The sequence below is a fragment of the Pristis pectinata genome, chromosome 23 (genome assembly GCF_009764475.1).
Source record: "Pristis pectinata isolate sPriPec2 chromosome 23, sPriPec2.1.pri, whole genome shotgun sequence".
Lineage (NCBI taxonomy): Eukaryota > Metazoa > Chordata > Chondrichthyes > Rhinopristiformes > Pristidae > Pristis > Pristis pectinata.
In genome coordinates, this window is record NC_067427.1 from 17348823 (window position 1) to 17375902 (window position 27080).

Consider the following 27080-nt stretch of genomic DNA (forward strand, 5'->3'; position numbering starts at 1 on the left):
CGAAGGGCAGCAAGTTCTCCAGGTGTTTTCCTCATCAAATTAACACCAATGATTAAGTGATCATTAATCTCACTGGTACTTTGCAGAATTTCTGTTTGTGTAATTTGAGTGGACACTGAATAAGAGATGTTTAAGGGATGTAACATGTTGCTATATATGTGCACTTTTTTTTGTGTCACCTTTACATGTTCTGTTTTTTGATTTAATTGTCTATCCGCAGTAAGGTCTCCAGTTGGAGCTTTTAATTTGTTCCAATTTTATCCCTCCAGAATTTTGAGCGTACCATTTCGCAACAGAAAGGTCAATTGGACTACTTAACAGAGCAATTAAGGTTGTTTCAAAAGAAAGGGGACAGAGACAAAGAGGCCTTGAAGAAAGCCACAAAGGCTCAGAAGCTGCGAGCTGAACGCAGTGAAGATGCAGTTGAGCTGCTCAATGCCCAGCTTGTTGACAAGGTACTCAAATTGTGTTGGCAAATAAAGTGGCAGGGAATGTTGGTATCTAAAATTTAAATGCAATTAGAAGTATGCATTGAGTTGGATTAACTACAGCATTTGCCTGGGTTCAATTCCCGCTGCTGTCTGTATGGAGTTTGTACATTCTCCCTGTGACTGTGTGGGTTTCCTCCGGGTGCTCCGGTTTCCTCCCACATTCCAAAGACACATGGGTTAGTAGGTTAACATAGCTGTAATTGGGCAGCACGGGCTCATTGGGCCAGAAAGGCCTGTTACTGTGCTGTATAAATAAAATATAAAAGTTTAAAAAAAAATGACCTATTGATCTTGAAGTGGTTGTACTCCATATTTTGTATCAGCATCTCTCACCTTGACAAAAAAAATGGCCAAATAGTGCAAACAAATTTCCTTTAACTGTATTCAATGTTAGATCCACTTAGTTTTCTAGAAAATACGCTCCATTATAATACTTGCTGTAGTATCTTTGGCTTTATTATTTCTTATTTAAAATGAGCGGAGCTACAATATATCACTTCCATTATGAACCCTGTTTGCTTGACTTGTGTATAGGAGACACAGTTGGCAGATGCGCTGTCATCAGCTGAGACGTGGAGAAGTTGTCATAACAAGGTGATGAAAGAAAAGAGTCAATTGGAGATTGAGATCTCAATCTTGAACAAGTAAGAAAGTTGTGAGATCCTGAACAGCTCAAGAGAAAATGTAAACTTGGTGTTGTTTGGTATTATCATTCGCCCTAATCTTTGACTATAATCTTAATGGTGAATTTGTACTGAGGCAACTTTGTGTTCATTTAAGCCATATAGTATTTGTTTATGGTATCTATCATGACATTCTCCCAGTTAGGAAGACCTGTACACTTCCTACTGGTCTTGGGTAGAGCTTCCTTTTTCAATGTTTAAGTATTATTGAGTTTATAGATTGACAAGTATGAGCATCAGTTTTCTTTACCTTGTTTAGGGTACAATTAGTATAGATAGAACATAAAGTATTTATGAATCAGGATCCAAAGTTACCTTTTAAGTCTATTTTTAAAACACTTTTGAAATGATATTTTTGTAAAGCCATGTGATGCAAGCCTGTGGTGAAGTAAAGATGTAACTTTTGTTTCAGAAACAGCAGTAACATTGTTAATAGAAAAACCTTCTTCAGGGTTCTGACCCGAAGTGTTGACCACCTGCTTTTCTCCACGGATGCTGCCTGGCCTGCTGAGTTCCTCCAGCATCATAGTGTTTTTCATCTAGATTCCAGCATCTGCAGTCCTTTGTTTCTGTAGTAACATTGTTAACACGGCTATTGATATTAGTTTAAGAAGCACTGAATTTATTTGATTTGATTGTTAAATAAATTCCTATCCTTTGCCAGGAGATCTCCTGTGGCACTACAAGTTGTTTGAACAAGCAGTGATATAGGCAGTAAGGTGAAGTCAATACGCTTTGTGGCTGCAAGCTATAGCGTCATCTGGATCTATTTGTAACGTGAATTTAAATTGACTAATTACATTGGCAATTTTTAATGTTGCTGACAAATGACCAAAGATTGTGACCTGAAATGAATTGTATGGACCAGAAGTGAGCACAAAGATAATATATTTAAGGTAATATACAAGTTTTCTTTTAACAGCCGTATTACAGATCTACTGGATCAAACTCATCACATGGAGGACAAGGCTCGAGGAGATCTGGAGTCACTAATGGACAGACTCCACAAGATGTCTTCAGAAAGCACCTCCATCAAACTGGAAAATGAAACAATGAAGGTAAAGTTTCCATTGCTCAAAATTCTCCATTGACAGGTCTGTGAAAGACAACTAGAGCAATTTTTTCTGAAATTATTAATTTTCTGATGATAGATCCTGGGATATCTTGAATTCTAATTGGATATATGACCTCAAACTTAAAGAAGTTATTTTTGTTGATGTTGAACATTAAATGCATTCGTGCTGGAGTTCATAGCATTCAGTGCAGCTTTCTGTGTGAGTGGATTGGCACTGGAGATTTATTGATTTGAATGGCTATTAAGATAGTTATTAGAATGTGATTAAGTAATTGTTTGCATTGTTTCTAGTCATTTGCTTAACCCAGAAACGTTTTCAGTGCTTTCTATTAATGAGCTTTTGATTTTCACAAAGCATTGATCGGATTGTATTTTCATATTGCTGTTTGGAAGGGAAAAGCCACTTTTAGCGACCAAATGCTACCCTGTTGTTGTTCATAATTTATGGTTGTAGGTATGACTTTGGTCTCTTTTTGTGGAGTGAGGTAGGTTACATTTAAGAACTCTGCATTTGATCCATTTTAATTGCTAATTTATGTCACACTACTTGAGGTACGTTAGTGCAGTGATTGTTCCTGGAGCAGTAATCCAAATGCCTTGGCTAATAATCCAGTAAATCTCTTAATGGTTTGAGAATTTGAATTTAATGTACATTTAAAACTAAAATCCAGAAATAAACTGGCACATCTGTAAAAGTAACTATGAAGCCATACAATTGTTTTGAAAACCCAGAACAAAGCTTGGAAATACTCAATAGGTCAAGCAGCATTTATGGAGAAGTTACTATAACAAGATGATGAACTGAAGCCTTAATTCTGTTTCGTCCCCAGTTGTTGCCTCCCGCAAATTTCTAGCATTTTCTATTTTATTTTGGATTTCTAGCGTCTGTAGTATTTAGTTATAAAAATGCTATTAATTTACAAATGTGATATAGGGGAGGAAATCTGCTATCCTGCTTACTTTTGTGATACCAGTTCCACACCACCATGGCTTACCTTAACTGTCCCTGAATTGGTGTATCATTACCGTCAGTTACATTCCTATTCTTTTCAATTACTTAAAGGCAATAATATTGGGTAGTAGAGCGAGTTGTTTTGGGAGCATTGATGTAATAATGGTGTCTAAATGTTTTAATTGTTATACTTCTAAGAAATGCATAGCTGATATGGGCAGCTAACAATCAATTATTAATTACCTCAGATTGTTATTGAAAGAAAAAAAAGGTGCCAAAAATACCAGGTTTGTCAGTATCTGGAAGTGGCTTTTTTTTTAAAGAACCATCATTTGCAATACATGGGCATCTCTGGAGAGGGCAGCATTTGTTGTCCAGCTATAATTGCTCTTGAAAAGACAGTGGTGAACAGGCTTCTCATTCCAGTGAGGTAGCGTTTCACTTGCACTTTTTCCAATGTGGTCTACTACATTTGGTTTTCACAATGTGGCCTCCTCTGCATTGGAGAAACCAAATGTATAGTGGCTCATTGCTTCTCAGATCACCTGTGCTCAGCCCACAGGGGTGATCCTGAGCTTCCGGTTGCATGCCACTTTAATTCTCAATTGCACTGCCATTCTGACCTGTCTGTCTGTGGCCTCATTCATTCATTCAAAGGGTTTAGGCTCTACAGGCTGAGCCAGCATTTTAATTGCCCTTGAGAAGGTGGTTGTGAGCTGCATTCTTGAACCACAACAGTCCTTGAGGTGTGGGTATATCACAATGCTGTTAAGGAGGGATTTCCAAGATTTTGACCCAGGGACAGTGAAGGAATGAACAGATGGTATATTTTTTTATTTTTTAATTATTTTTAAAATTTTTTAATTAATAAAACGGCAGTGAGGATGCTATGTGGCTGGGAGGGCAACCCCCAGGTGGTGGTGTTCCCATGCTTTTACTGTCCTTGTGCTTCTAGCTGGTAGGGGTTGTGGGTTTGGACTAGAAGAACAACATTTTATCTTCTGTCTAGGCACTGTGGATGTTCTGGAATAAACATTGAATTTTCCAACTTCAAGTAAACTGACCTCTTTGTTGCCCATATCATACTTATGTCCCTTTCTCACCTGTTTCTTTAAAATGCCTCGCTGTATATGTTCATATTCCCTATCACCTGATCTGTCTCACCCAATCTCCTTGGAGTCTTTTGTCTTGCATCCTGCTCCTCCCCCAGTTCTGAAGAAGGGTCCCTGACCTGAAACATTAACTGGCTTCTCTTTCCACAGATACTACTCTATCTGTTTTTGTTTCAGATTCCAGCATCTGCAGTTTTATTTGCTTTCTCAGAGAAACTTAGTGTGATTTGTGCCTTTTGATGGTGTATGAAGCTTGGTCCTTTCACTTTTTTTACATGGAGGTAAAAAAGAGAGACTGCATCTTGTGTACTCTGTCAAGAATTAAATGAGAGGTTGTAAAGACCATGCCTTGATCTGAGAACAAAAGCTAGGGTATAAAAGTTAAATTTCAGATAGCTACAATGAAACAGCACCAAAGAGATAGGGGATATGGTTTGTCACCAATAAGAGGAGAGAAGGTTGTTTAAGGTTCATAACTATTATCTGCATTTTAACTTGAATTCTCTGAAACAAACTAGTTTAATGATTCATATCTGATCTTGTTTCAGTGAAGTGTTTTGAGTTTGTATTTGAAAGCATAAAAACCTTACTGGATTTTAGATGAGTCCCCTGGGTTACTCTGTAATTAGAGGTTGGGCAATGTGATTATGCCTGATGCTCTAGGTATAACCATTGTACCCAAGAGAATATTTTAAAGCAGGGTAGAATCTCAAAATGATTAACCAATTTATATTTTTAACACTACCGCAGCAAACCCCAGGTTGAATGCTTTATCTTTTCCCAAATATATTTAGGCAAATATGAATGCATTGGAAGAAAAATTCACATTTGCTCAGACTGAGATGCAACAACTAAAAGTCTCGATCAAACACTATGAAGGGCTGGTGGAAAGTTACAAATCTCAGGTAATTAATTTTGGATTTCAGACATCGGAGAATGTGCATGACCAAAATGGTTAGGTACGAATTTTTGTGTAATTTTAGCCTATGATCCTACCATTGGCACTCAAGATTTTTGACTTTGGTCCAGTGTGAAGGGAAAGTCCATTTTCTTTGCAGGATTGGGTGAGAAGGCTTTTGTACAATATAAGGAGATGAAGAAAATAAAAAGTTACTTGAAATGTGAATTGAAACTACTGTAGATTCTATGTAGTTAACCAATGAGGGAGGACCACATTAACAACACTAACAAAGGATTAGATAGTTTCACTGAAGGATTTTGAATATCATTGTAAAGTGGGTATCATTTCTTTGTGTGGACAGGTTTCCAAATTTTACGTCATTATTTAAAAATTCCTATGTAATAAAATTCTTGGCATGGATCTAGGTGATGAAGACACGGATGGAGGCAGATGAATACAATATGAAGCTGGAGAAGGCAGAGAGGGAGAACAAGTTACTGAAAGATGAGGTGAATAAAGAAATTGAGCAGGTAATCACTGGTCGTGAAGGAGGAAACGGTTCCCTTGTGCAAGAGGCTATTTATATTTTAAAATTGTTCATCTGTCCTTCAGATGGAGACAGACTGGAAAAGTGAAAGCTGTTTAAAACTGCAGACATTTTGGAATCTGAGGAAGCTATGTTGAAAGTTTGAGTAGTGTGTTTTAACAGTGTCTGCTTTGCTGCAGCTTCATGGAGATAATAAATTTTGGAAAGGAGAAAGGTTTTCTGAACTTGGAGTTGATATAATTAAGGAAGAATCTACATGGCATTAAGTTGATGATCAGAAAGCTTACATTATAGATCCAGCTCATTCACTTTTCGCTCTCCCCTTTGCCATGCTGTTATACGTATGGAGTTGTAAAAGTCAGCAGAATGGTAGGGCATAACAATATCAAGATGATATAGCACGTCTACTAGGATAATAGTGTAATTATAACCAGATAATAGTGGAAACTGCCTGTGTAATCTTATGATGAATGTAGGAAGTGATAAAAGAAAGGTTGGCAAATCAGCTTCTTATTATTTTTGAGATTAGAAGTTTTAGTATGTTAGATTTTTCATGTCACAGAGTTAAAATGTCCTTATTTAATTAAACTGTTTGAATGTTGACCATCCTGTATATTTCCATAATTTCTGGCAATTTACTTTTTGAATTTGATTAAAATGTTAAATTATGACTTAAGTGGATCTTGCATCTAATCTCCTTTTGTGGAGCCTGTCCTAAATGAAGAATCAGTATTACAAGCCTACATCCTATTGTTAGTGAGGAAATTAAATCATGGCTCCAAAGTACTGTACCACTAAGCTGCCATCCTTTTGAATTTGTAAAAGAGATCAGTATTGTAGGTAAAAATTATAATTTTTTGTTTCTGGCACAGCACTTCATGGTGAGAGAGCAATTTGAGAGATTCAAACATGACCCCACAATTTCCCGTCCATTAATTTTACTTGGTCCTTGAAATGTGGAGCTTTCACCAGGAGTGATTAAGCTAAAAAAAAGAAAATTTAAGGGCATGCTCAATAACAACTAAAAGAAAGGTACAGAAAGTTGGTTTGATAGACTGAGTGGGGCTCTCGAGGAACACCAATACCTGTTGGGAGATGACCCGTTTCAGTGCTGTAAATGCTGACAGTGACCGGAAATTCAAGATGTAGTTTCTGCTGCTGATAATGCACTTGTGGTGTATTAAACACTACACCAGCAGAGCTACAAATCAAGATTTACCTTTTCATATTTTCATTCAAAAATAGCTGCTTGCATTAGGTCAGTGAGCACCATTTTGTAATTTTGGATGTTAGTCCAGCAGAATGGCGTATAGACTCTTTCCAGAATCTGCAGTTTTAGTGTGGTTTGGGGATATCCTTCCAGTCTGGTGATTCATTTAATTACTGGATGAACTGGGTCCATCTGGGAATAATAGGAAATATTTTTCAAATACTTATAAGTATTAACATTGAGGTTTACTGTGATGAATATATTTTTGATGGTCCCTTTGATGTCTGTGTTTGTGCTATAGGTGCGTAGACAAATGCAGAAAAAACTGAGTGATCTGGAACCTGTTCCTGAGTTGTTGAAGTTAACTGAACATAAACTACAGGATTGCCAGCAGCAGCTAGTCATGTATGAGAAGAAAAATGTAGATCAGTCCTCCATTATATGTGATCTCAGGATGGAGGTAGTTTTGGAAGTTCTTTATATGTAGCTTGTTATGTTAAATGTAGGAGTTAAGTGAATATAAAAAGATCCATAAAAATGTATAAAGGGCTGTTTGCAACATTAAATAGACTTACTTTATGTCATGTATGAGAATTTGCTGTTTGTAAAATAGCTTTTATGTCTGCTTGCTGAAGTTGTTTTTGTGTGTGAAATAGGGGATACAAGATTTTTCTTAAACAGACCAGGAAAAGTGTGTAGTTCATAACTAAGTTCATCATCCCCTCCCCATCTGGCTCTACATTATCACCTACCAACCTTTATCCCACAGCTTCCCCCCCCCCCCCCCCCCCGCCCCCTTATACTACTACATACTGACAATCTTTCCTGTTCCCCTTCAGTCCTGATGCAGAGTCTTGGCCCAAAACGTCAACTTGTACCTTTTGCCTCCACAGATGCTGCTTGACACAATGAGTTCTTCCAGAGTTCTGTTCTTTTGTTCTAGACAGCAGCATCTGCAGTCTCTATTGTCCTTGTGTCAGTTTTTGTATCTAGTTTATTTCATGTCCTGAGGTATGGTGAGGGAAGGAATTGGTAGGAAGAAAAGATTAAATATTTAATCATCATTCATAATAATGTGAAAAAGGCATCAAACTGGGGTTGATTCCTCATTAAATTTAGGTCTTTTTAACTTTTGTGGTTTGATTCCTTGTTTTCACAGATTGAGGAACTAGGTGGAAGGACGAGAGAGAAGTATCACAGTATGCAAGAAGAAAATCATAATTTAAAGCTGAAATTGGAAACTTTAGAAAGGTTAGTTGAGTGTAATTCAAAGGAGATGGTTCAAACTGAATATTGCTGCTATAACGAAAGAGGGGAGCCAAACCCAAATTCTTCATTCCTTTGCAGTTAAAATAGAATGTATACAGTGTTGTTGTATATTTTATGGGTTTGGTGTCTGGGAAGGATTTCTTGCCGGTTAATATATTATTGTCCTTCATCCTAATGACCTGATCATTAAAAACGGCTACTGTTTCCTCCTTCTTATCTCTATGAAGCTCAGTTGGACTGGTATTGAAACTCCTGGTTCATCTTAACCTTAATGCTACCGGATTTTTTTAAGCTACTCAGTTCATGATAAAATCACTTTCTTAACTTTCCTGCAGATTCTAAATTAGTCCTTTGCAAGTCTTAAGGAGATACCATGGGGATCCAAACACCATTTTATTCCATCAATTGTGGATTAAGTCTCATTTTAAACCTCAATGTAGTAATCTATCCTAATCTGAGCATGAAAAGCTTTGCTTGAAAATTTACACGTTACTAAATTTTAAAATCAAATTATTACACTAGTTAAGATGTCACACATACTAAGATAAGATGAGATATCTTTATTAGTCACATGTACATCAAAACACACAGTAAAATGCATCTTTTGCATAGAGTGTTCTGGGTGCAGCCTGCAAGTGTTGCCACGCTTCTGGTGCCAAGATAGCATGCCCACAGCTTCCTAACCCGTATGTCTTTGGCATGTGGGAGGAAACCGGAGCACCCAGAGGAAAACCACACAGACTTGGGGAGAACGAACAAACTCCTTACAAACAATGGCCGGAATTGAACCTGGGTCACTGGCACTGTAATAGCGTTACGCTAACCACTACACTACTGTGCCTGCAAAAGTGTCGTTCTTACAGACGTTCAACAATTATTAACCAGTCATAAGTACAGAACCAACAAACAAATAAAATGACAATTCAAATTTGCTTGATGTTTATGTTTGCGTCCATTAGGCCATGTTTTTTTTGAAGGGTCAGATTAGCTTACTATCAGTTGAAAAATATTTTATAATGGTATAGTTGAGTCCTTACAATTCATAACTGTTTTGAAATGGGTTTTATTCTGAACTTCATTGATGTGTTGAAAAAGATCTTTTTGTACTCCAGTAACAGAACTTTTATCACCAGAATAAGTCACATAATGTCAAACTTTTTAAAGTAATTCACGCAAAATGCTCATGGCTTGCCACAGTGAAGGCAAATGTGGCAGGTGTTTGTGCTTAGTATACTGCCTCAAACAGTGAAGAGGTGAATGAATAGTTGATCAGTCTCTGGTGGTTGTAGGAGTTATATCCAGAATATTGGGAGAGCTCCTTTCTCACCTTTTATCTTCTTTCACCGTTTTAATGATACAGGTGGTCCTGTTGGTACAGGGTTCCAGCATTTAAACCAAGCAATGATAAGTGAACCCAACTTATCTCATGCTATGGGATCATCAGTGTACTTCTGAACTACAAGAATAGCCAAAAAGGCAACTGTTCAATATCTCATCCAAGGGTTAGCACTACCCCCTCCTGTACGCTTAGATTAAGCACTCAATCGCAGGAGTGAGGTGGGAGTATACTTTTAATAAAAGGGATTGCAAATGGAATAGTCAAAATTTAATTGTATGGTTTGGTACAAATACAGATAAAGGTTTTTGAGAACTGTAAGGATATTTCATCCTAGAAGTGCATTGATCACTTTTGTAGGAAACTGGAAGATGTCAATACACATAATCGGGAGCTGACACTGGTTGTAGCACAACGGGAGGAGACAATTCACCAAAATCAGCAACGACTGGAGGAGAAGTCCCGTGAATGCACCAGCCTAGCTCGACAGCTGGAAACCGCCATTGAAGATGCCAGGCGCCAGGTCAGTCCTGTGAGATTTACTAAATGTAGGAGGAACAGAAGGCCATTTAACCCTTCAAACCTTTTACAATTAAATCATGTCTGATCAGTATTTTGATTTATTGTGTCATTGTTAGAACCCATTTGGGTTGAATCAAGTTTCTGATTGATCACTTTGGGGAAACAAGACATAGCTACTCTTTCTGATGTGAAGCCATCCACCTGAAAAATTCTCCTTTCTAATTCCACAGATCTGACCTGAGTTTTTCCAGCATTTTCAGATTTCCATTATCTGTAGTACTTTTGGACAACTACAGATTGTAATAGATTCATGGATACATACAGTATGGAAATAAGCCCATTGACCCACTGAGTCAGTGCAAACCTTCAATCACCCATTTACATTAATCACATTTTTGTCTGGAATATATAATTTGATCTTGTTTGTTATAGACTAATAGATGCCTGCAATGTGTAGTTTGAATTAGTTATTGCCAAACAGGTGTAGGGATGACAGGAAGAACTGGCATTATGGGGTAATGAATTATGAAGGTGAAAATTTTAAAGTCAAAGTGTTGATAAATCATGAATGAGGCAAGGAGTGATTGATGAATTCTTGTGAGACTATTATTGGGCACTTTGACAAATTCAAGATTGACTGGCCAAGTCCTCATGGCTTTGTGAAAGGGATATTGTGTTTGACTAATTTATTGGATTTCATTGAAGAAGTAACATATACTGTGGGTAAAGAGGAACCACTAGATTTCCTGAAGATAAGGCCACATTAAAGATTATTGTGGAAAATAAGAGTTCCTGGTGTGGAAGGTAATATATTCATGTCAACAGAAAATTGGCTGGCTTGCTGAAAATTGAGAACTGGCATAAATGAGTCCTATCCTGGCTGGCAAGGTGTAATAAATGGTGTGTCACGAAGATCAATGCTGGGGCCTCAACTTTCTACAACTTATATAAATGACTTGGATGAAGGCACCAAAGATATGGTTGCTCAATTTGCAGATGCCACAGACAGGAAAATAATTTGTGAAGAGGACATAAGGAGGCTAACATAGGGATATAGATTGGTTAAGTAGTGGGCAATGTGAAACTGTCCATTTTAACAGGGCAAATAAAAAGGAAGCATATTACATAAATGGTGGGAGCTTTGAGATGCAGAGGGATCTGGGTGACCCAGAAGATGAATTACAAAAGACAAGTATGCAGGTACAGATAACAGTTTGGAAAACTGATGCAGTGTTATTGTTTATTGTGAGGGGAATTGAATATAAAAGTAGGGAGGTTGAGTACTATGTACACCATTGGTCTCCCAAGTTAAGGAGGGATGTAAATGAGTTGGAATAGTTCAAGATTTACTGGACAGGTACATGGAATGGGTAGGTTGTCTTAGAGGATAGGTTGGACAGACTAAGTTGTATCCACTGAATTTTAGAAGAGTGAGAGGTGACTTTTTGAAACGCACAAGATTCTGAGGGATCTTGACAAGGTGAATGTGGAGAGGATGTATACTCTTGTGAGAAAATCTAGAGCTAGGAGTCACTGTTTAAAAATGAGAAGCTGCCCAGAGAAATCGGAGACTATGTGTATTTTTTTTTACTTTGAAGATCATGGGTCTTTGGAACTCCTTTTCTTGGGGCAGTTTGAGCAGTCTTTGAATATTTTTATGACCAAGGCAGATAAATTTGATGAGCAATTGAGTGGGGGGGACGTTGCTGGAGGTAGGTGGGAATGTTAGTTGATGTTGCATTTAAATCAGCTGTGATTTTATTGAATGACAGAGCTGGCTCAAGGGGGCAGAGTGGTATGTTCCTGTTCTTCATTTGTATGTTCGTATGCATTTGTTATACTTCAGTGTAATTTTGAATGAAGTTCACTGAGGGGAGATCATGGGAGACTCGCTAGGAGAGCATTGTAGTCTGGCAATGAAGGAATAAATATAAAATGTTGTATTTTAGTAGGGACTGCAAATTCCTTTTTGCTCATGTTTCAAAAATTATTAAATCAATCAAAGTCAAAATTCATAGCTATCACCAGCTGTTCTTGAGAAGGTAGTAATAAATTGTCGTCTGAAATTCGTGCAGTCCATATCGAACAGGTGCATCATGGTGGGAGAGAGTTCCTGGGTTTAGACAAACAAATGACAGAGGAATGGCTGTAGATGTCCAGATAAGAGTAATGTCACTTTGAAGGAAAATTTTTGGAAGTGTTGGTGATTCTCTGCATCCATTGCATTTGGCCATTGATGTGGTGAGTTTTTGGAGATGCAGATGAAGAACACTACAATTCTAGACTCGTCCAAAACAGCAGAAGGGTCTTGAGCCAATCAATTTAATCTCAGCTCCTTGCCATTCATTTGAAGCCACACCACTGTCAAATTCTTTCAGAACTATAAATGATGCCTTTCACCTAATTTCCTTACTCCATTGCTTTTTTGCCAATTAGCATGAAACTGTTCCACTGGTTATCCGCCCTTTTGTGAGATGGAACAGTTCCTGGTATGCAAGACAAACTGTCAACAGAAAAAGTGTAGTTATTTAGTTATTATGACCATATCCATTTGTTTGTGTAGGTGGACCAAACCAGGGAGAGAGCTTCATCAAAGGAGCGGACTGCACAGAGCAAAATACTGGACCTTGAAGCTCAGCTGAGCAGAACAAAAACAGAATTGACTCAACTACGGCGGAGCAAAGATGATGTAGGTTATAAGTTGCACAATTCCTGTTTTGTTTGAGCATTTGAATTTGTCCTTCAGAAATTTGGAATGAGGGCAATGAGATTGATCCCTGGAGATCATTTAATCAAAGTGTTAGAGAGACTTTGGAAAAGCTTTTAATCGTAAGACTGGAAAATAGATGAATAAGATGGGAAAGTACATGTACAAACCAAAACAGATAAGGTTAACCCTCTGGTTTAAATTGTATATAGATGCATAAAAGACAATTTCAGGAAGCAGTTTACATGGATTAATGTCCAACTTGGCCTTTTATGCAGGGCAGTGATTTTATGCACTCTAGGATATGGGTACGGATACATCTTGTAATCTGTTAAACTCTGAATGCTACAGATTCTTGAGATACATGGGACTGTGTATTTAATCCTTGGACTTGTTTGTGTACTTCTACTTTTCTTGACACAGTCATGTCTTGGGAGGTTTATTCTCCAAATCTATACTAAAAAAAACCTATTCAATCATCAATTTAATTGAATTCAAATTGAAAAAATTCCAATAGAAATAACTTCCGGATTTCAAGGGCAAATGATCTCTGACCAGTTCGCCTTTCATTAGTAGAAAGGAAAATGCAAGAATCTGTCTCTGAGGAAATAAGAAGAGCATTTAGAAAAAAATTAAGATTGAATGGAGTAAACATGGATTTATCAATTTTTTTTTAGGGAACTAGCAGTAAAAAAAAAAGGGAGGGGGAATCAGTGGATGTAGTTTTTTTAGACTTTCAGAATACCTTCAATAAGGTGCTGCACAAAGTTACTAAACAAAACAAGTGCACATGGGTTTGAGGGTTATTTACTGGCAGAAACTGAAGCTTAGTTAATAGACAGTAAATGGAAGGAGTAAACAAGTTATTTTCAGATTGGGAGGCTATGACTGTTGGAATACTTCAAGGATCAGTGTTGGGGGCACCAGCAGTTCAGAATCTATATCAGTGATTTGGATGAGGAGACCAAATCTAGTATTATCCAAGCTTACTAATGATACAAAGCTGGATGGCAGTGTAAATGGTGAGGAGGATGAAAAGGTGCTCCAGGGGTATAAAGGCAGGGTGAATGATTGGACTATAGAAATAAGAATATATGTCGGGTTGTAGAATAAAGATTTTTTTTTAAATGATGAAAGCTAAAATTGTTGGTGTTCACATGGACCTGGGTGTCCTTGTACACAAATTACTGAAAGTTAATATGCAGTTAAAGCAGGCACTTCAGCAGGCAATTAGGGAGGAAAACAGTTTGTTGTAAGGAGATCTGAGTACATGAGGTGGGACATCAAATTACACAGGTGGGATATCAAATCGCAAATATTGTGGGCACTGGTGAGACTGTATCTGGAATATTATGTGCAGGGCTGGTCTCCTTACCAAGGGAAAGTTTTACTTGCTGTAGAAGGAGTGGTAACAAAGGTTCATCAAATTGATTCCTGGGATGGGAGGAGGGGATTGACCTTTTTTATTTTATTTGGCATTTTCTCAGGGTTGAGGATGACTTGCGTTCACTTCAGTTTTGTAGGTTTTAAGGTAGCTGATAAGGGCAGAGTGGCATGCTTGGGGGGGTAATTTGTCCCTTCTGTAGTTTATGCTGGAATTCTGTATGCTCTTGACAAAGGGACTTGGTTCTTTGTGCTGTCCTGATTGCACATTCTACAGTTTGAGCAGTCATAGGGTTAGGTGAGAAAGCTGCACTTTTTAAGGAAGTTTTAAGAACATCCTTGAATCATTTTTTTCTTTCCGTCTGATAACTTCCTGCCATGACATCCTCGAGTGGAATGCCTGTTTCAGGATTCTGATGTTCTGATGGACCTGTAATGGTTTTGTCCTTTAAAGATGGTACAAGGGTAACTGCCACATACCCACTCAATAGCTTTGTTTTTTTCCACTTGATGAACTTTGTCAAATTTAATACCTATGACTGCAGATCTGAGATGGGGTTATCAAACAAAATAAGATAAGGTAAGATATCTTTATTGGTCACATGTACATCGAAACACAGTGAAATGCATCTTTTTGCGTAGTGTTCTGAGTGCAGCCCGCAAGTGTCACCACGCTTCCGGCGCCAACATAGCATGCCCACAACTTCCTAACCTGTACATCTTTTGGAATGTGAGAGGAAACTGGAGCACCTGGAGGAAACCCACGCAGACACGGGGAGAACATACAAATTCCTTACAGACAGCGGCCAGAATTGAACCCGGGGCGTTGTAAAGCATTATGCTAACCATTATGCTACCATGCCTGCCTGATTCTTTAAGCATTCCCAACCACAAACTCTATGCTGTGAATGCAGCCCCTAAAATGTCCTTAAATGTGCAATAAACAAATGGCTGGAACTCCTCTCATGAGTCAACAAATATGCAATGAGTAGCTCACCTGTGCAGGTCCCAGGGCTTGGCCAGTGACTGATGACCTGATCTCATCCACTTGCATCCCAGGACAGGAAGGAGAAAATCATTAGGATTGCTGCTACTGTTTATTATCCATCAGTTGCCATTGGAAATGTGCATGATGGAGGAAGGAGAGTCTGAGGACTGGATTACTTGGATGGGTACTTAGTCAGGGCTTACAAATTACAGGGCAACAAACTCCCTGGAAAACTCAGGCGAGGAACAAGGGAATGAGTAGGAAAAGATCATTTTAAGCTGTGTGACTGTGGAAAAGCCACTATGGTACTGCTGTGAAGCTATTTATACTGTTATAGTAAAGGATTTACATCACTGTAAAGGATTTACATCAAGTATCTTGTCAAATCCAGTTTGTGCAAAATTATTTCATAGGCTGAGAGGCGTTTCCAGAGCCGCTTAGAAGATTTAAAGGATCGTCTGGAACAGTCTGAATGCACCAACCGCAGCATGCATAATTATGTCCAGTTCCTAAAATCCTCGTATGCCAATGTGTTTGGTGAAACTGCACTAACGAGTTCTCCAGTTTAAATATGATAACCTGTGAAGATGACTGTGATGTCAAAAAATCTTGCTGAATTGTGCTTTTCTGAGAGTACACATATCCAAACTATACCAAAAGGACACTATATACAGCATGGAAGAGAAATCACCCTGACCCTGTTAACTCTGTAGTCAAATCAATCTTAAAGAATAATTTAAGAACAGGTTCCCAGACTTGTATGGGACTAGATTTGTGAATTAATCTGGAGCAGGCTGAGTTACCAGTCAGTTTATTTGTAACTGAAGATGTCAAAATGTTTTGGAATCCTCACTTGTTTCCTGACTGGTAAATTAGTGAACATAAGGATAATAGTATCTCTTGCCTTGTGTTTATTCTTTAAGATCCAATCATTTTGATTTGCAACATACTTGCACAGAGGAATTGCACTGCTGTAACAACCTTCCTTTCACTGATCAAGTGAGTTTCTCAGCAGCTTTCATAGATGTGCTGCTGAAAGAAGGACTAGAATATTGTGAGGAGGAATGATTCTTAATTCTTTGGCATGTTCTATATCTGTTCCTCACTCTTTAACATATTGCTCTGGAATCTTATTACCCAGGTCCCTTTGATTTGTTCCTTTGTCATTTTAAACATTTATGCTCCTCAACTCAAATCATTGCCTGGATGGTATATAATCTGACTTGACTGCAACTATATTGGCAGTCTTCTTCCACATCATATGAACTGAAGCAGTTCCTTAGGCTGTTGTTAATGCAAACAGGGCCATCCGCTCCTCAGAAAAACCTTATTCAATTTGCTGAAATAATAAATTAAGATGCACTGAAACATTGCTAATTATTGCAACTTAAAATGTTCCCATAATTATTTTCTTTGAAAAAGTAATATTAATTTCTGATAGTTTATAAATCACTTGGCTATGTTTTGACAAAGCTTTTATCTGTTCATGTTATACCATAATATGGAAATCAGTCAGTGCAACATGAACTTTGATTAGTTTTTGGCCAACTGTTAGAATTATAACAAATTAGTCCTGAGCCTCTCTGTCAAACATTTTATTCCTTTTTAATTTAACAAAAATCATAAAGCAGATTTGCTGTGCATTGATCTGTGTTATATTTGGCCCAGGATTAGTTGATGTAGAGGCTGTATAGTTTGTTCTGTACCTCAATGCCAATATATCTCATTTTGATAAAACGACGGTACAAACAACCTGACTTTTAAGTCAAGTTCTGCTATTAATCAACTTCAAGGCCCTTGATTTAAATTTTTTGGATCCATTTCAGTGCTAAAAAAGCGCCTGAAGTTATAGATCATATCAACTGTGCTGGTTCAAAGCTACAGTCTCTTCCTATCAGTCTTTACCTTGCTAGCATGCTCTCTCTTGCTCTTTCTCCAATTTTTGGTTCTTGGCTCTTAAAGCTTGGGCTTGGTATTATGCTCAAATGTTGTGGAATTTGGCTGAAGGATTATCTGCACCCAAGCCTTTTGTGTGATCTATCTGAGAACTGTCCTTTTAGTAATGGTGCAGGTTTTCCATGCCAAAATCCGAAATGTTCTCGAAGGCCAATTCAGCCACAAAAGTGTCTTTCTTTTAGTTATGCAGAGCAGCTTAGGAAATGCTGTTTCTTTTTTTTAAAAAAAAGGTCATATTGCTGATTGTTTAAGCCTTGATTACACTGAGTGGATTGTTTATTGTGTGCAGTCAAAATAATTGAAGTGAAGAGTGAATTTTTTTTCTAGTTATAAAGGAATTCATTTGTCTAATAAGTCAGACATTATGTGACAATTCTCCATTCTCAGCTTAAAAGTAATATTTCCATCTGAATATCAAGAGTATTAAATATAGAAGTGAATTGTAAAAGTAGGTGTGGTTCAGAACTTGATGTTATGTTACACAAATAAGATTTTTTTTTGTTCTCGTTATTTCTCTCAGTGCTTTGTATTCTAGAAACACTTAACAAGAATCAGTCTGACACTCCCCATTCTTTTAATAGATGAAGGTCTGGAAGCAAGTGCCAAATTCTCCCTACACATTATTGAGGTATAGCATTGCACCAGGTGCTTTGGAAGGCAAAATTCCCCATAGTGCTATTTCTTTGTCTATTATAAGATATGTTACATTATTATGAAGTAAAATACCATCTGTTAAAATGGCAAACTGAGAACTGTAATTCATTCTAGTTAACTGTTCTTGTCCTCTCACAGACAAAATATTTTGTGGTTGTAAATCCATCTTGAGAAATTCCAATTTCTCTTTAAAAAAAAAATTAACCATCCATGGATTGGGCTGAATGCTTTACCTCAGCAGGCTGATTTTACAAGTTCTGAGTAATTTACCCTTTCAGTTTACAATTTTATAAACATCTAAGATCATTTTTCAGACCTTTGCAGCTTGCAAATGTATTTCCTTGTAACTCAGACCCCTTTACAATGGATTGGTATAAGATAGAATTTTGTAAGTTCAACATGTAAATAGACTATTCACCAACAATAGACATGTGTCTTTGTTTATGCTTCACTTGACCTTTGTCTTTCATCTCATCCTACATCCAACTGTATCTTGTTAAAGGCTAACAAATAGTTATCCTGCACTTTGACTTCTGACCGAACTTCAAGTGGTAAGTTAAGAAATTGAGGCATTTTCCACAGATTTTATATTCATTTTGCAATATATGCAGCAACAACAGTTGACCCATTCACTCAAAGTCCCTACTAAATGATGAGGGATTAAACCATTCTTGGTCCCACATACTCTGGTGCTTTAGTTAAACATTTTGTAAATCCCTTTATAAAATTTTTTTTTAAATTTTCAGGATAAAGTATTGCTAAAAGTTGTAAATAACATTTTTATACTTGAATGTTTTTAAGTAATTACGAATGTTTATAATCAGTATCCTATTTTTATATGAACATGTTAATAAAAATGCCCATTTGTTTAAAAGTCAATGCACTTGTCAGATGGCATCTTTTACAATAAATCTAACAAGTTTTATCTACTTTCTACAGCACGTTTCTTGGATGGTGATAGGCTGCTTTGGGCCATAGCTTCCAAACTCCAATGCAAGGTTTAACTTCATGATTCACTAATATTGAGTCCTTGATTTCAACTGTGGGGAAGCAAATCACTCACCAGTGATGGGGTGCCATAAACAGTCCTCGCAAAAACCCCAAATTGGTACATGCAACATAGCCACAATGCAAACAAACACTTACCAACACGCCTAAGTATCTTGCATGATAAAATGTGTAACACTCTAACTGTGACCATCAATGTGACTTTTGCAATTAGCTTCAACTTCCCATATCTGGAACTTTTACTCCTCCTTTACTTCCTCTGTCCTGAAGATTTGGAAGGTTGGGGTAAGGCTATCAGCGTGAGATGTCAGTGCCTTTTGAGAGAATAATCTCTTTATTGTAGGGAGAACTTCTATCCAGAAGGCACAGCAGCAGAAAAAACACCATCTTTAGATTATGTTCACATGGCTCATTGTCAGGGATGGAGCAGATTCTCAACTGCTGTGGGTTCTGGATGAAGAATTCCGCATTCTGATGAACTATTTTGCACTGCATAAAATTGTTGCTGTGAAAATAAGGACACCAAAAATAACCAATGCAAGACCCCAAGGTATAAGTAATTTACAGGTTTCATGGTAATTAAAGTCATAAAGGGGAATTAAAACTTATGTAGTTGAGCAATATTTTAGTGCAAGATTTGGACCTGGATGTGGCTTTTATTCCATCAAGCAGACCTGAATGGTATCACTGCAGTAAGATATATTTTATGATCCAGAGCTGATCTGTAGTTTATCCCTAAGTAGCTCAAATAACATTTCCAAATTTTCTTTTCCATGGAGGGTTACCCCTTAACTGCTTATTTCTAATTTGTCATCCTGCACCCTCTGGACAGATTTTTCTTCCTCTTTTATTACAATTAATTGCTTTTTCTCATGGAGTTATACAGCACAGAAACAGGCCCTTTGGCCCAACTCATCCATGCCAACCAAGATGCATATCTAAACTAATCTCATTTGCCTGTGTTTGGCCCATATTCCCTCTAAACTTTTCCTATCCTCATACCTGTACAAATTTTTTTTAAACATTGTAATTGTACCTGCCTCTACCACTTCCTCTGGCAGCTTTCTCCATATACCCACCACCCTCTCTGTATGGAAAAACATGCCCCTTAAATCTTTCCCCTCTCACCTTTAAACCTATACCCTCCAGTTTTAAACACCCCTACCAGTAGAAGTAGACTGTGATAATCTATCCTATCTGTGTCCCTCATAATTTTATAAACCTCTATAAGGTCACCCCTCAGCCGCCTTTGCTCCAGGAAAAGCATCCCAGGTTATCCGGTCTTTCCTTGTAACTCAAGCTCTCCAGTTCAGGCAACATCCCTGTAAATCTTTCTGCAACTTCTCTAGCTTCATTACATCCTTCCTAAAGTGTGGTGACCAGAACTGCAAACACTACAATTCTGTGTGGTCTAATCCCAATTTAGTTCATGTATTCTTATTATGATATGCTCTGGCTGTTTAAAACTTATGCCTGCCTGCCCATATTGATTATTGTCCTTTTTGAGTCTGCTGTTCAAATATATAATTAATCCATTTTGGTGTACCCCTGTGACACCAACTTCTGCTACTTTCATTGTAATTTCTTCCTAACGTAGAGATCAAGTTTCATTGGTATGCTAATATGTAACTTTATTTCTCATCCACCTCAGCTGTTGTCCAGCAGCCTGACTAAATTCCAGTCCTAGGTGCCACCTCAGCTGTTGTCCAGCAGCCTGACTAAATTCCAGTCCTAGGTGACCAGAACACTGTTTTCAAACTGAAAAGATTAGACTTATTCTGTTAATTTCCTGTCACAGTCTCTTAAAAATGATTCTACCCCTTCTTGTGCTCAATTAGCCTGGACCCAACCATATGTATCCTCACTTTCCTTTTAACCCTAATGTAAGCTTAAAAATGACACAAAAGTCAAAACCTCATTCACCTATTTTGTCTCATTCTTGTATTTGCTACCTTTGGCCTTATCTTTTCCAACTCTCCAAAATTCTGCCACTTATCTCTGCTTTGCACTCTTCACAGAATTCCCTGTCCATGAACATCAATGTAATGAAGTCCAGATAATCTGTTATTTTGTTGGTTGAGCTGACAGTTGGTTAAGACAAAGGGAATACCTTGCCTTTCTTCTAAACAGTGCCATGGGATCTTTAATGTACACTTCAGAAAGCACACGGGACCTTTGTTTAATATGGCTTCTGAAAAAGGATGCACCTAACAGTACAGCTTTCCACCAACCCCAATGCTGTCAAAATGAAGCCTGAACCAACAAACTCTGACTTGGAGGTAAGAGTGCCACTTATGGCTGACACAGCTCGAAGCATAAAACTTCAGATGCTGTAAATCTGAAGTAGAAACTGGAAATGCTCAGCAAGTCAGGCAGCATCTGTGGAGAGAAAAACAGTTGATTTTTGAAATCAATGAGCTTTCATCGGAACATTTTTCAGGAATACTCACCTCGAAAGTCTGCTCATCTCTGTGGGAATTCTGTATATCTCAACATTTTCAGTTTACATCCTCACACCACTGTACAAAGGGCCAGAATGATCATGCTTTTTTTTCATACCTAGCCAGGGTCTCTCTGCATGCTTCCTCTATAACCTGCTCTTGCCATAACCCAGCTTCCACACTTGGCTTGGTTTATGGTTCACCTGGCTCGTGCTCTTTCCACCAATAGTGTTAAGTCCTTCATCTGTCAAATCCACACTCTGGAACTTTCTAGATACCTCTGGTTGAGCGCATTTACACATTTAAAACTTTCTTCATAAAGGTTCAGATCTTTCAGCACTAATCTCTACACTGTCCTCCACAAAGTCCTGCTTCGTGCCTGTTTCTATTGGATTAGGAGAACTGAAAATTATGATTGTTACTGCTCGTGGAAATTAACTATCAGTTTTATGTTTGACTACATCCATCCTGGCTTGTGCTAATTCCCATTCACCAATCACCCCCATTTTCTTTCTCTATCTGCATACAGCTGTTTAAAAACCCTCATCCTTGTTTTCAAATCTCTCCATGACCCCAGCTTTACAAACTTTATTATGTCATTGTGCTTCTTTAATTCTGAGAGTTAAGCACCTTGGGATGGTTTCCTATACAAAACGTGCAAGTTTTTGTGATATCAAGTTACGGTGCTAGGTTTTTTTTTAAGTGTATTGTTATATGTTACCTTTTCATTAGCTTGCCATTGAACATGACTTGCATATACCCACATTTGACAGAAAGTAGCTTTGTTTCTGGAACAAGTAAATCCTTTCTTTTTCATATCAAGCTACCAAAATCTCTCGTAGCTGTAATCCTAGAAGTTAAGTATCACTTTCAAACGCACAAAGGTCTGGTGTTTAGTTGCAAAATATGCTTGGAATTTTTAGAGGTACACTCTTGTTTTTATTCCAGTCGAAATACAGATTTAATTATGGTAATGTGATGCTAGCCATATTGATATCTCTGTGCTCCAACATTGTAAGGCACATATTGACCCACATTCACATCTATGATGCCTCAAGGGATCGAACTTTGGGAATAAATAATACTTAGTCTATTTTACATCCAAGTATCATTTCAAAAATAAAACTAAAATGTTTAGTTTTGAAAGTTTACCAGACTAATAATGGGCTGATTCTCTGATGAGAAAAAGTTGGATGGGTTAGGCTTGTCTGGAAGAGAGAGTGGTGACTTGACTGAACCATACAAGATCCAGAAAGGTTTTGACAGTGGACAAGGAGTGGTTGTTCACTCTAGTGGCAGAACTACAGGTTACTGTTTAAATATAAGGGGTCACCCTTTTAAGAGAGAGAGATGAGGTGAAATTCTTTCAGAGGGTCACAAGTATTTGGAAATCTCTTCCTCTAAGGGCAGTGGAAGCAAAGTCCTTCAATATTTTTATGGCAGGGTTAAATAAAAATTTGAAAAGCAAACGGGGTAAACAGGAATCCATAGTTGAAGTTGAACAGTGGAAGAGGCTTCAAAGGTTGATAGCTGCTTTCTGCTCCTAATTCATATGACTGGATGACTGAGGAAGGGAAACGGGGTAGAAATACTTTGATAATTCTTTCTGAAACTTGGCACAGGTACTCTGAACCAAACCACAGCCCCCTATGCTGGAAGATGCTCTCATAACAATGATCACAATCAAGTCTTTTTTTTTATTAATAACTAGAGATGTAGTTGACTCTCAGGAACTTGTCCAGTTCTTTTTTTTTGAAGGAATCCATACTTACCATATATTTTGATCAGCTGTTCAACAAGCTTATTGGCCTGCTTGTGAAAAGAATCAATCCCTACCATCTCACCTAATTGAAACAACTTGCCCTCCTCATTCTCCCTCCACTGGGAAGTGATCTTCCCAGCCAGGTGATATCTGTCACCTAAAACATTTTAAAAACCTCAACTGGATCATTTCACCAGCTTGGGTTCTTTGGAAAAGCCGCAGTTTTCTGTGTCTCAGAGCCGGGACACTGCATCTCACTTGAAATGCGGCCCTTTGAATTTTCTTTAAGGGCCTCAATGCCATGTGAAGGCTCAAAACCAAATACAGTGTTCCAAATGTAGCAAGTCTAAGCTAAGTATCCTATTTCTAGATTTGTATCAAATTTTCTGCAAAGTCATCAGATTTAAGTCCATTTAGTCAAAGTAAAGTCAAGTTTGTGAATATGCACAGATAATATGCATAGGTGCAATGAAAAATTTATTTGCAGCAGTATCACAGGCACATAGCATCAGATAAGCAGCATTCACAAGAAAAACATAAATTGTACACAATTTTTACAAGAAAGAACACAATTAGAATAAAAAAGTCAAAGTCCATTTTAGTGCAAAGTGGTCATGGTGTTGCTCTACTGTAGTGATTTAGGGTTGTACTGGTTGGTTCAAGAACCAAATGGCTGAAGGGAAGGAGCTGCTCCTGCGCCTGGTGGTGTGGGACTTAAGGCTTCTGTACCTCCTGCCCGATGGTAGCTGCGAGAAGATGGCATGGCATGGCCCAGATGGTGGGGATCTTTGATGATAAATGTTGCCACCTTGAGACAACACCTCATGTAGATACTACCGATGGTGGGGAAGGATATTAGGCTTTAGGGTAGATATGCCACGCTCCACTGTGCCTCAGTTCAATATTTTACTGACACAATGCAGTTAATTACCCGTGGTAGCTCAAAGTTATCCTTCAGAATTTGGAATATGCAATCCCAATGATATGGCTGCAGATGTAAGAGGGTATCTAAGCTTGTTTCCGATATTTGTGTGAATACAAGAAATAGAAGCATTGGACTATTCAGCCCCTCACACCTGCTTTGCCATTCAGTGAGATAATGGCTATTCTTAATGAAACTTTCCTGTGTCCTTTGTTTCTGTAATGTGCAAAAATCCATTGATCTCTTTCTCAAAATTTACTCCACAGCCTTCCAAGTTTTCTTGGGCAAGTAAAGCCAAAGACTTACTATCTTCTATGTGAAAGAATTTCTTCTAATCTCAATCTTATTGACCAACTTTTATTTTAAGGCTGATCCTTGGTTCTAAACAGCCCAGCAGAGAGAAACATCCAGCCTGCATCTATCCTGTCAAACACTGAACTTGTGTGTTTCAATGAACTTGCCACTCATTCTGCTCAACTCCGGATAGAGTAGGACCAGTCTGCTCAATCTCTCATGTGACAATATCTCTGTCCAGGGAACCAGTCTGATAAACCTTCATTGTACACCCTCTATCACAATTACATTCTTGCCTAGGTAGGGAGACCAGACCTGTATAAAATTCAGAAATTCCAGATGCAACCTCAGCAGGGCCCTGCATAATTTCAGTAAGATACCTTTCCTTTCATGCTCAAACCCTCTCTCAGTTAAGACCAGCCTATTGTTTACCTTACTAATTACACTGCATCTGGATGTTAACTTTCAGTGCTGTATGCCTAGGTCCCTCTGAATAGCAACATCTTCCAATCTCCCAACATTTGGAAAGCTTGTTTTCTTTTTCATTCTACCAGAGTAGATGACTTCACATCTTCCTATATTGTATTCTATTTGTTACATCCTCACTTATGTTGTCCATATCTCCTTGAAGCTTTTATGCATCCTCCACACAACCAATCAACAAACATGGATATGTCACACTTGGTCTCTTTATCCAAATAATTGATACTGATTGGCAGCACCTCATTAGTTACAGCTCCCAATGCAATTGACTTGTTTATTCTTATTAATTTCCCATCTGTTAAACGATCCTCATTTCTTGCCAATATATTACCCCAATTCCATGTGCTCGAATTTGACACCTTAACAAAAGCCTTCTGAAAATCCAAATACAACACATTTACTGGTTTGTCCTTCTACCAGTTGCAACCTCAAAAAACTCTAATAGGTTCATCAAACATAATTTCCTTTTCATAAATCCATGGAGACCCATTCTAATCTTGGTATTATTTTTAAGTACCTTGTTACCACATCATTCATAATAGATTTGAGCAATTTTCGTTCTACTTATCTCAGGTTAACTGACTTATTTTCTCTCTCTTTCTTGAACAGTAGGGTTAAATTTGCTATGTTTCAGTCTGGGGGAATTATTCTAGAACATATGGAATTTTGGAAGATGACAATCAGTGCATCAACTATTTCTAAAACTATCTCTTTCAAAACCTTGGGATGCAGTTCATTCGCTCTTGGAAATTTGTTGGCTTTCAATCCATTAATTCTCCAACACATTTTTTAGAATTAATATAATTTCTTTCAACTTTTCATTCACTCTAGACCTGCTGTTCTCCAAGAGGTTTTCTTTTCCTTATTCCATGAAGGTAGACACAAAATATTTGTTTAATTTCCCTGCTATTTCTCCTGTCTTGCAGAAGGGACCCTCCTCATTAACTTTTGCTGACCTCTTCCTTTTTACATATCTATAAATACTTGTGGAGTTTGTCCTCCTGTTTCTTCCTTAATTCCATACTCAGTGTTTTGTCCTCCTTTGCTGAATTCCAAAATTTTCCCATTTCTTGGACTCTTCTTTGGCAACTTTATAAGCCTTTTCCTTTCACCTAAAACTATCCTCAACCTCTCTGTTAGTCACGGTTGAATTACCTTTCCTGACAAAGGGGCCTGGACCCAAAATGTTAAATGTTTCTCTTTCCGCTGATCTGCTGAGTGTTTTCAGCATTTTTTGTTGTTTTTGAGCCGACTTTCCTCTTGGGTTTTAGTGCCTTAAAGGAATATATATTTGTTGTAAATTATGTACAAGTTTTACAATATAAAGGCTCCCCAGACTATTATAGAAAGGGTTCCTTGGGTTCTGGTTCTGTGCCAATATTTGCTGGACATATTGGTATTATGCCAATATTTGCCTGGGCTCCTCAGGACAGTGCCAGTATTTACTTTAGTTTTTGAGGCAGGGTAGTATTTACTGAGGGTCTCTAGGGTTATATTAGTACCTGTTTTTGTACAACAATGCCAGTACTTGGATACTGATATTGGGAACATCCTAATGTATGCTGCAGTCTATATGTAGATATTTTAAAAATTGTTGCAATCTTTGATAGTCTATTAAGGGTTAAATGACCCACTTTCCAAATCCCACCTCTTGAATCACACTGAGCTGGTGATAGGTGCCCTTAAAAAGGCTTTGGTTCTGTGCAAGCCATCATTCTAGCCTTCCATATAGTGTTTCCCAGTCTGATGAAGTGAAGAATCTACATAACTGAATAACGCTAAGTGTGTGTATGACATGAGACTCACGATGTTGCTTCTTTACATCATGTCTGCTTTGACCATCTCCATGATCTCAACTGAAGCTGCACCCCTCACTAACTGCACGACAAATGTATCCGTCCTTGATCTGTTTGAGGTGAGTTAAAGAACTACAGCAATGCTGCACCATGTACATTTCACCAGAGGCAAGGCAGGGAGGTAGAGTTGGAGGCTGGAGAATGTATTTTGTGGCGAGATTCATGGCTTTAGCTTTCTAACAGTGAATGTTAAATGATAATATCGGACAGGTGGTATGACCCATAGGAGATAGATGCAGAGACAGGTAGTGGAGTAGTAGAGCTGGTCCACAATAGGGTAAATCTAATGTGTTTCTGGATGATGACACCAAGGACATGTATTTTGATGAAATTTAGGTGTGTCAAAGATTTGTCCTTGAGGGACAATAGAGTGAGGAGAGAAAGCATTGGAGGAGAATACAGGCTGCAAATGAAAAAGATATAATAGAACAGATGAGGGCAACATTCCCTGTCCAGAGGAGAAGTGTTAAAAGAAAGTCATCTAGTCCACTATGTAGAAGGCTGTGGGCAAGTCAGGAATGATAAGCA

General features: G+C 38.0%; 1 protein-coding gene across 4 annotated transcripts in view; it reads left to right on the forward strand.

Moving 5' to 3' along the window:
• The window catches only part of odf2a (outer dense fiber of sperm tails 2a), a 40761-nt gene extending 22096 nt beyond the window's left edge, over positions 1–18665 (forward strand). For 2 of the 4 annotated variants that reach the window (XM_052037144.1, XM_052037146.1), the window contains exons 11-20: positions 270–455; positions 1026–1135; positions 2097–2232; positions 5108–5218; positions 5640–5744; positions 7273–7431; positions 8131–8222; positions 9937–10099; positions 12662–12787; positions 15590–18665. In XM_052037144.1, coding sequence (XP_051893104.1) covers positions 270–455; positions 1026–1135; positions 2097–2232; positions 5108–5218; positions 5640–5744; positions 7273–7431; positions 8131–8222; positions 9937–10099; positions 12662–12787; positions 15590–15745 — 1344 coding nt within the window. In that variant the 3' untranslated portion in view covers positions 15746–18665. The remainder of the gene's footprint in view (positions 1–269; positions 456–1025; positions 1136–2096; positions 2233–5107; positions 5219–5639; positions 5745–7272; positions 7432–8130; positions 8223–9936; positions 10100–12661; positions 12788–15589) is intronic. The other 2 variants (XM_052037147.1, XM_052037148.1) reach the window with 2 other exon arrangements.
• Positions 18666–27080: the final 8415 nt, after the last annotated feature.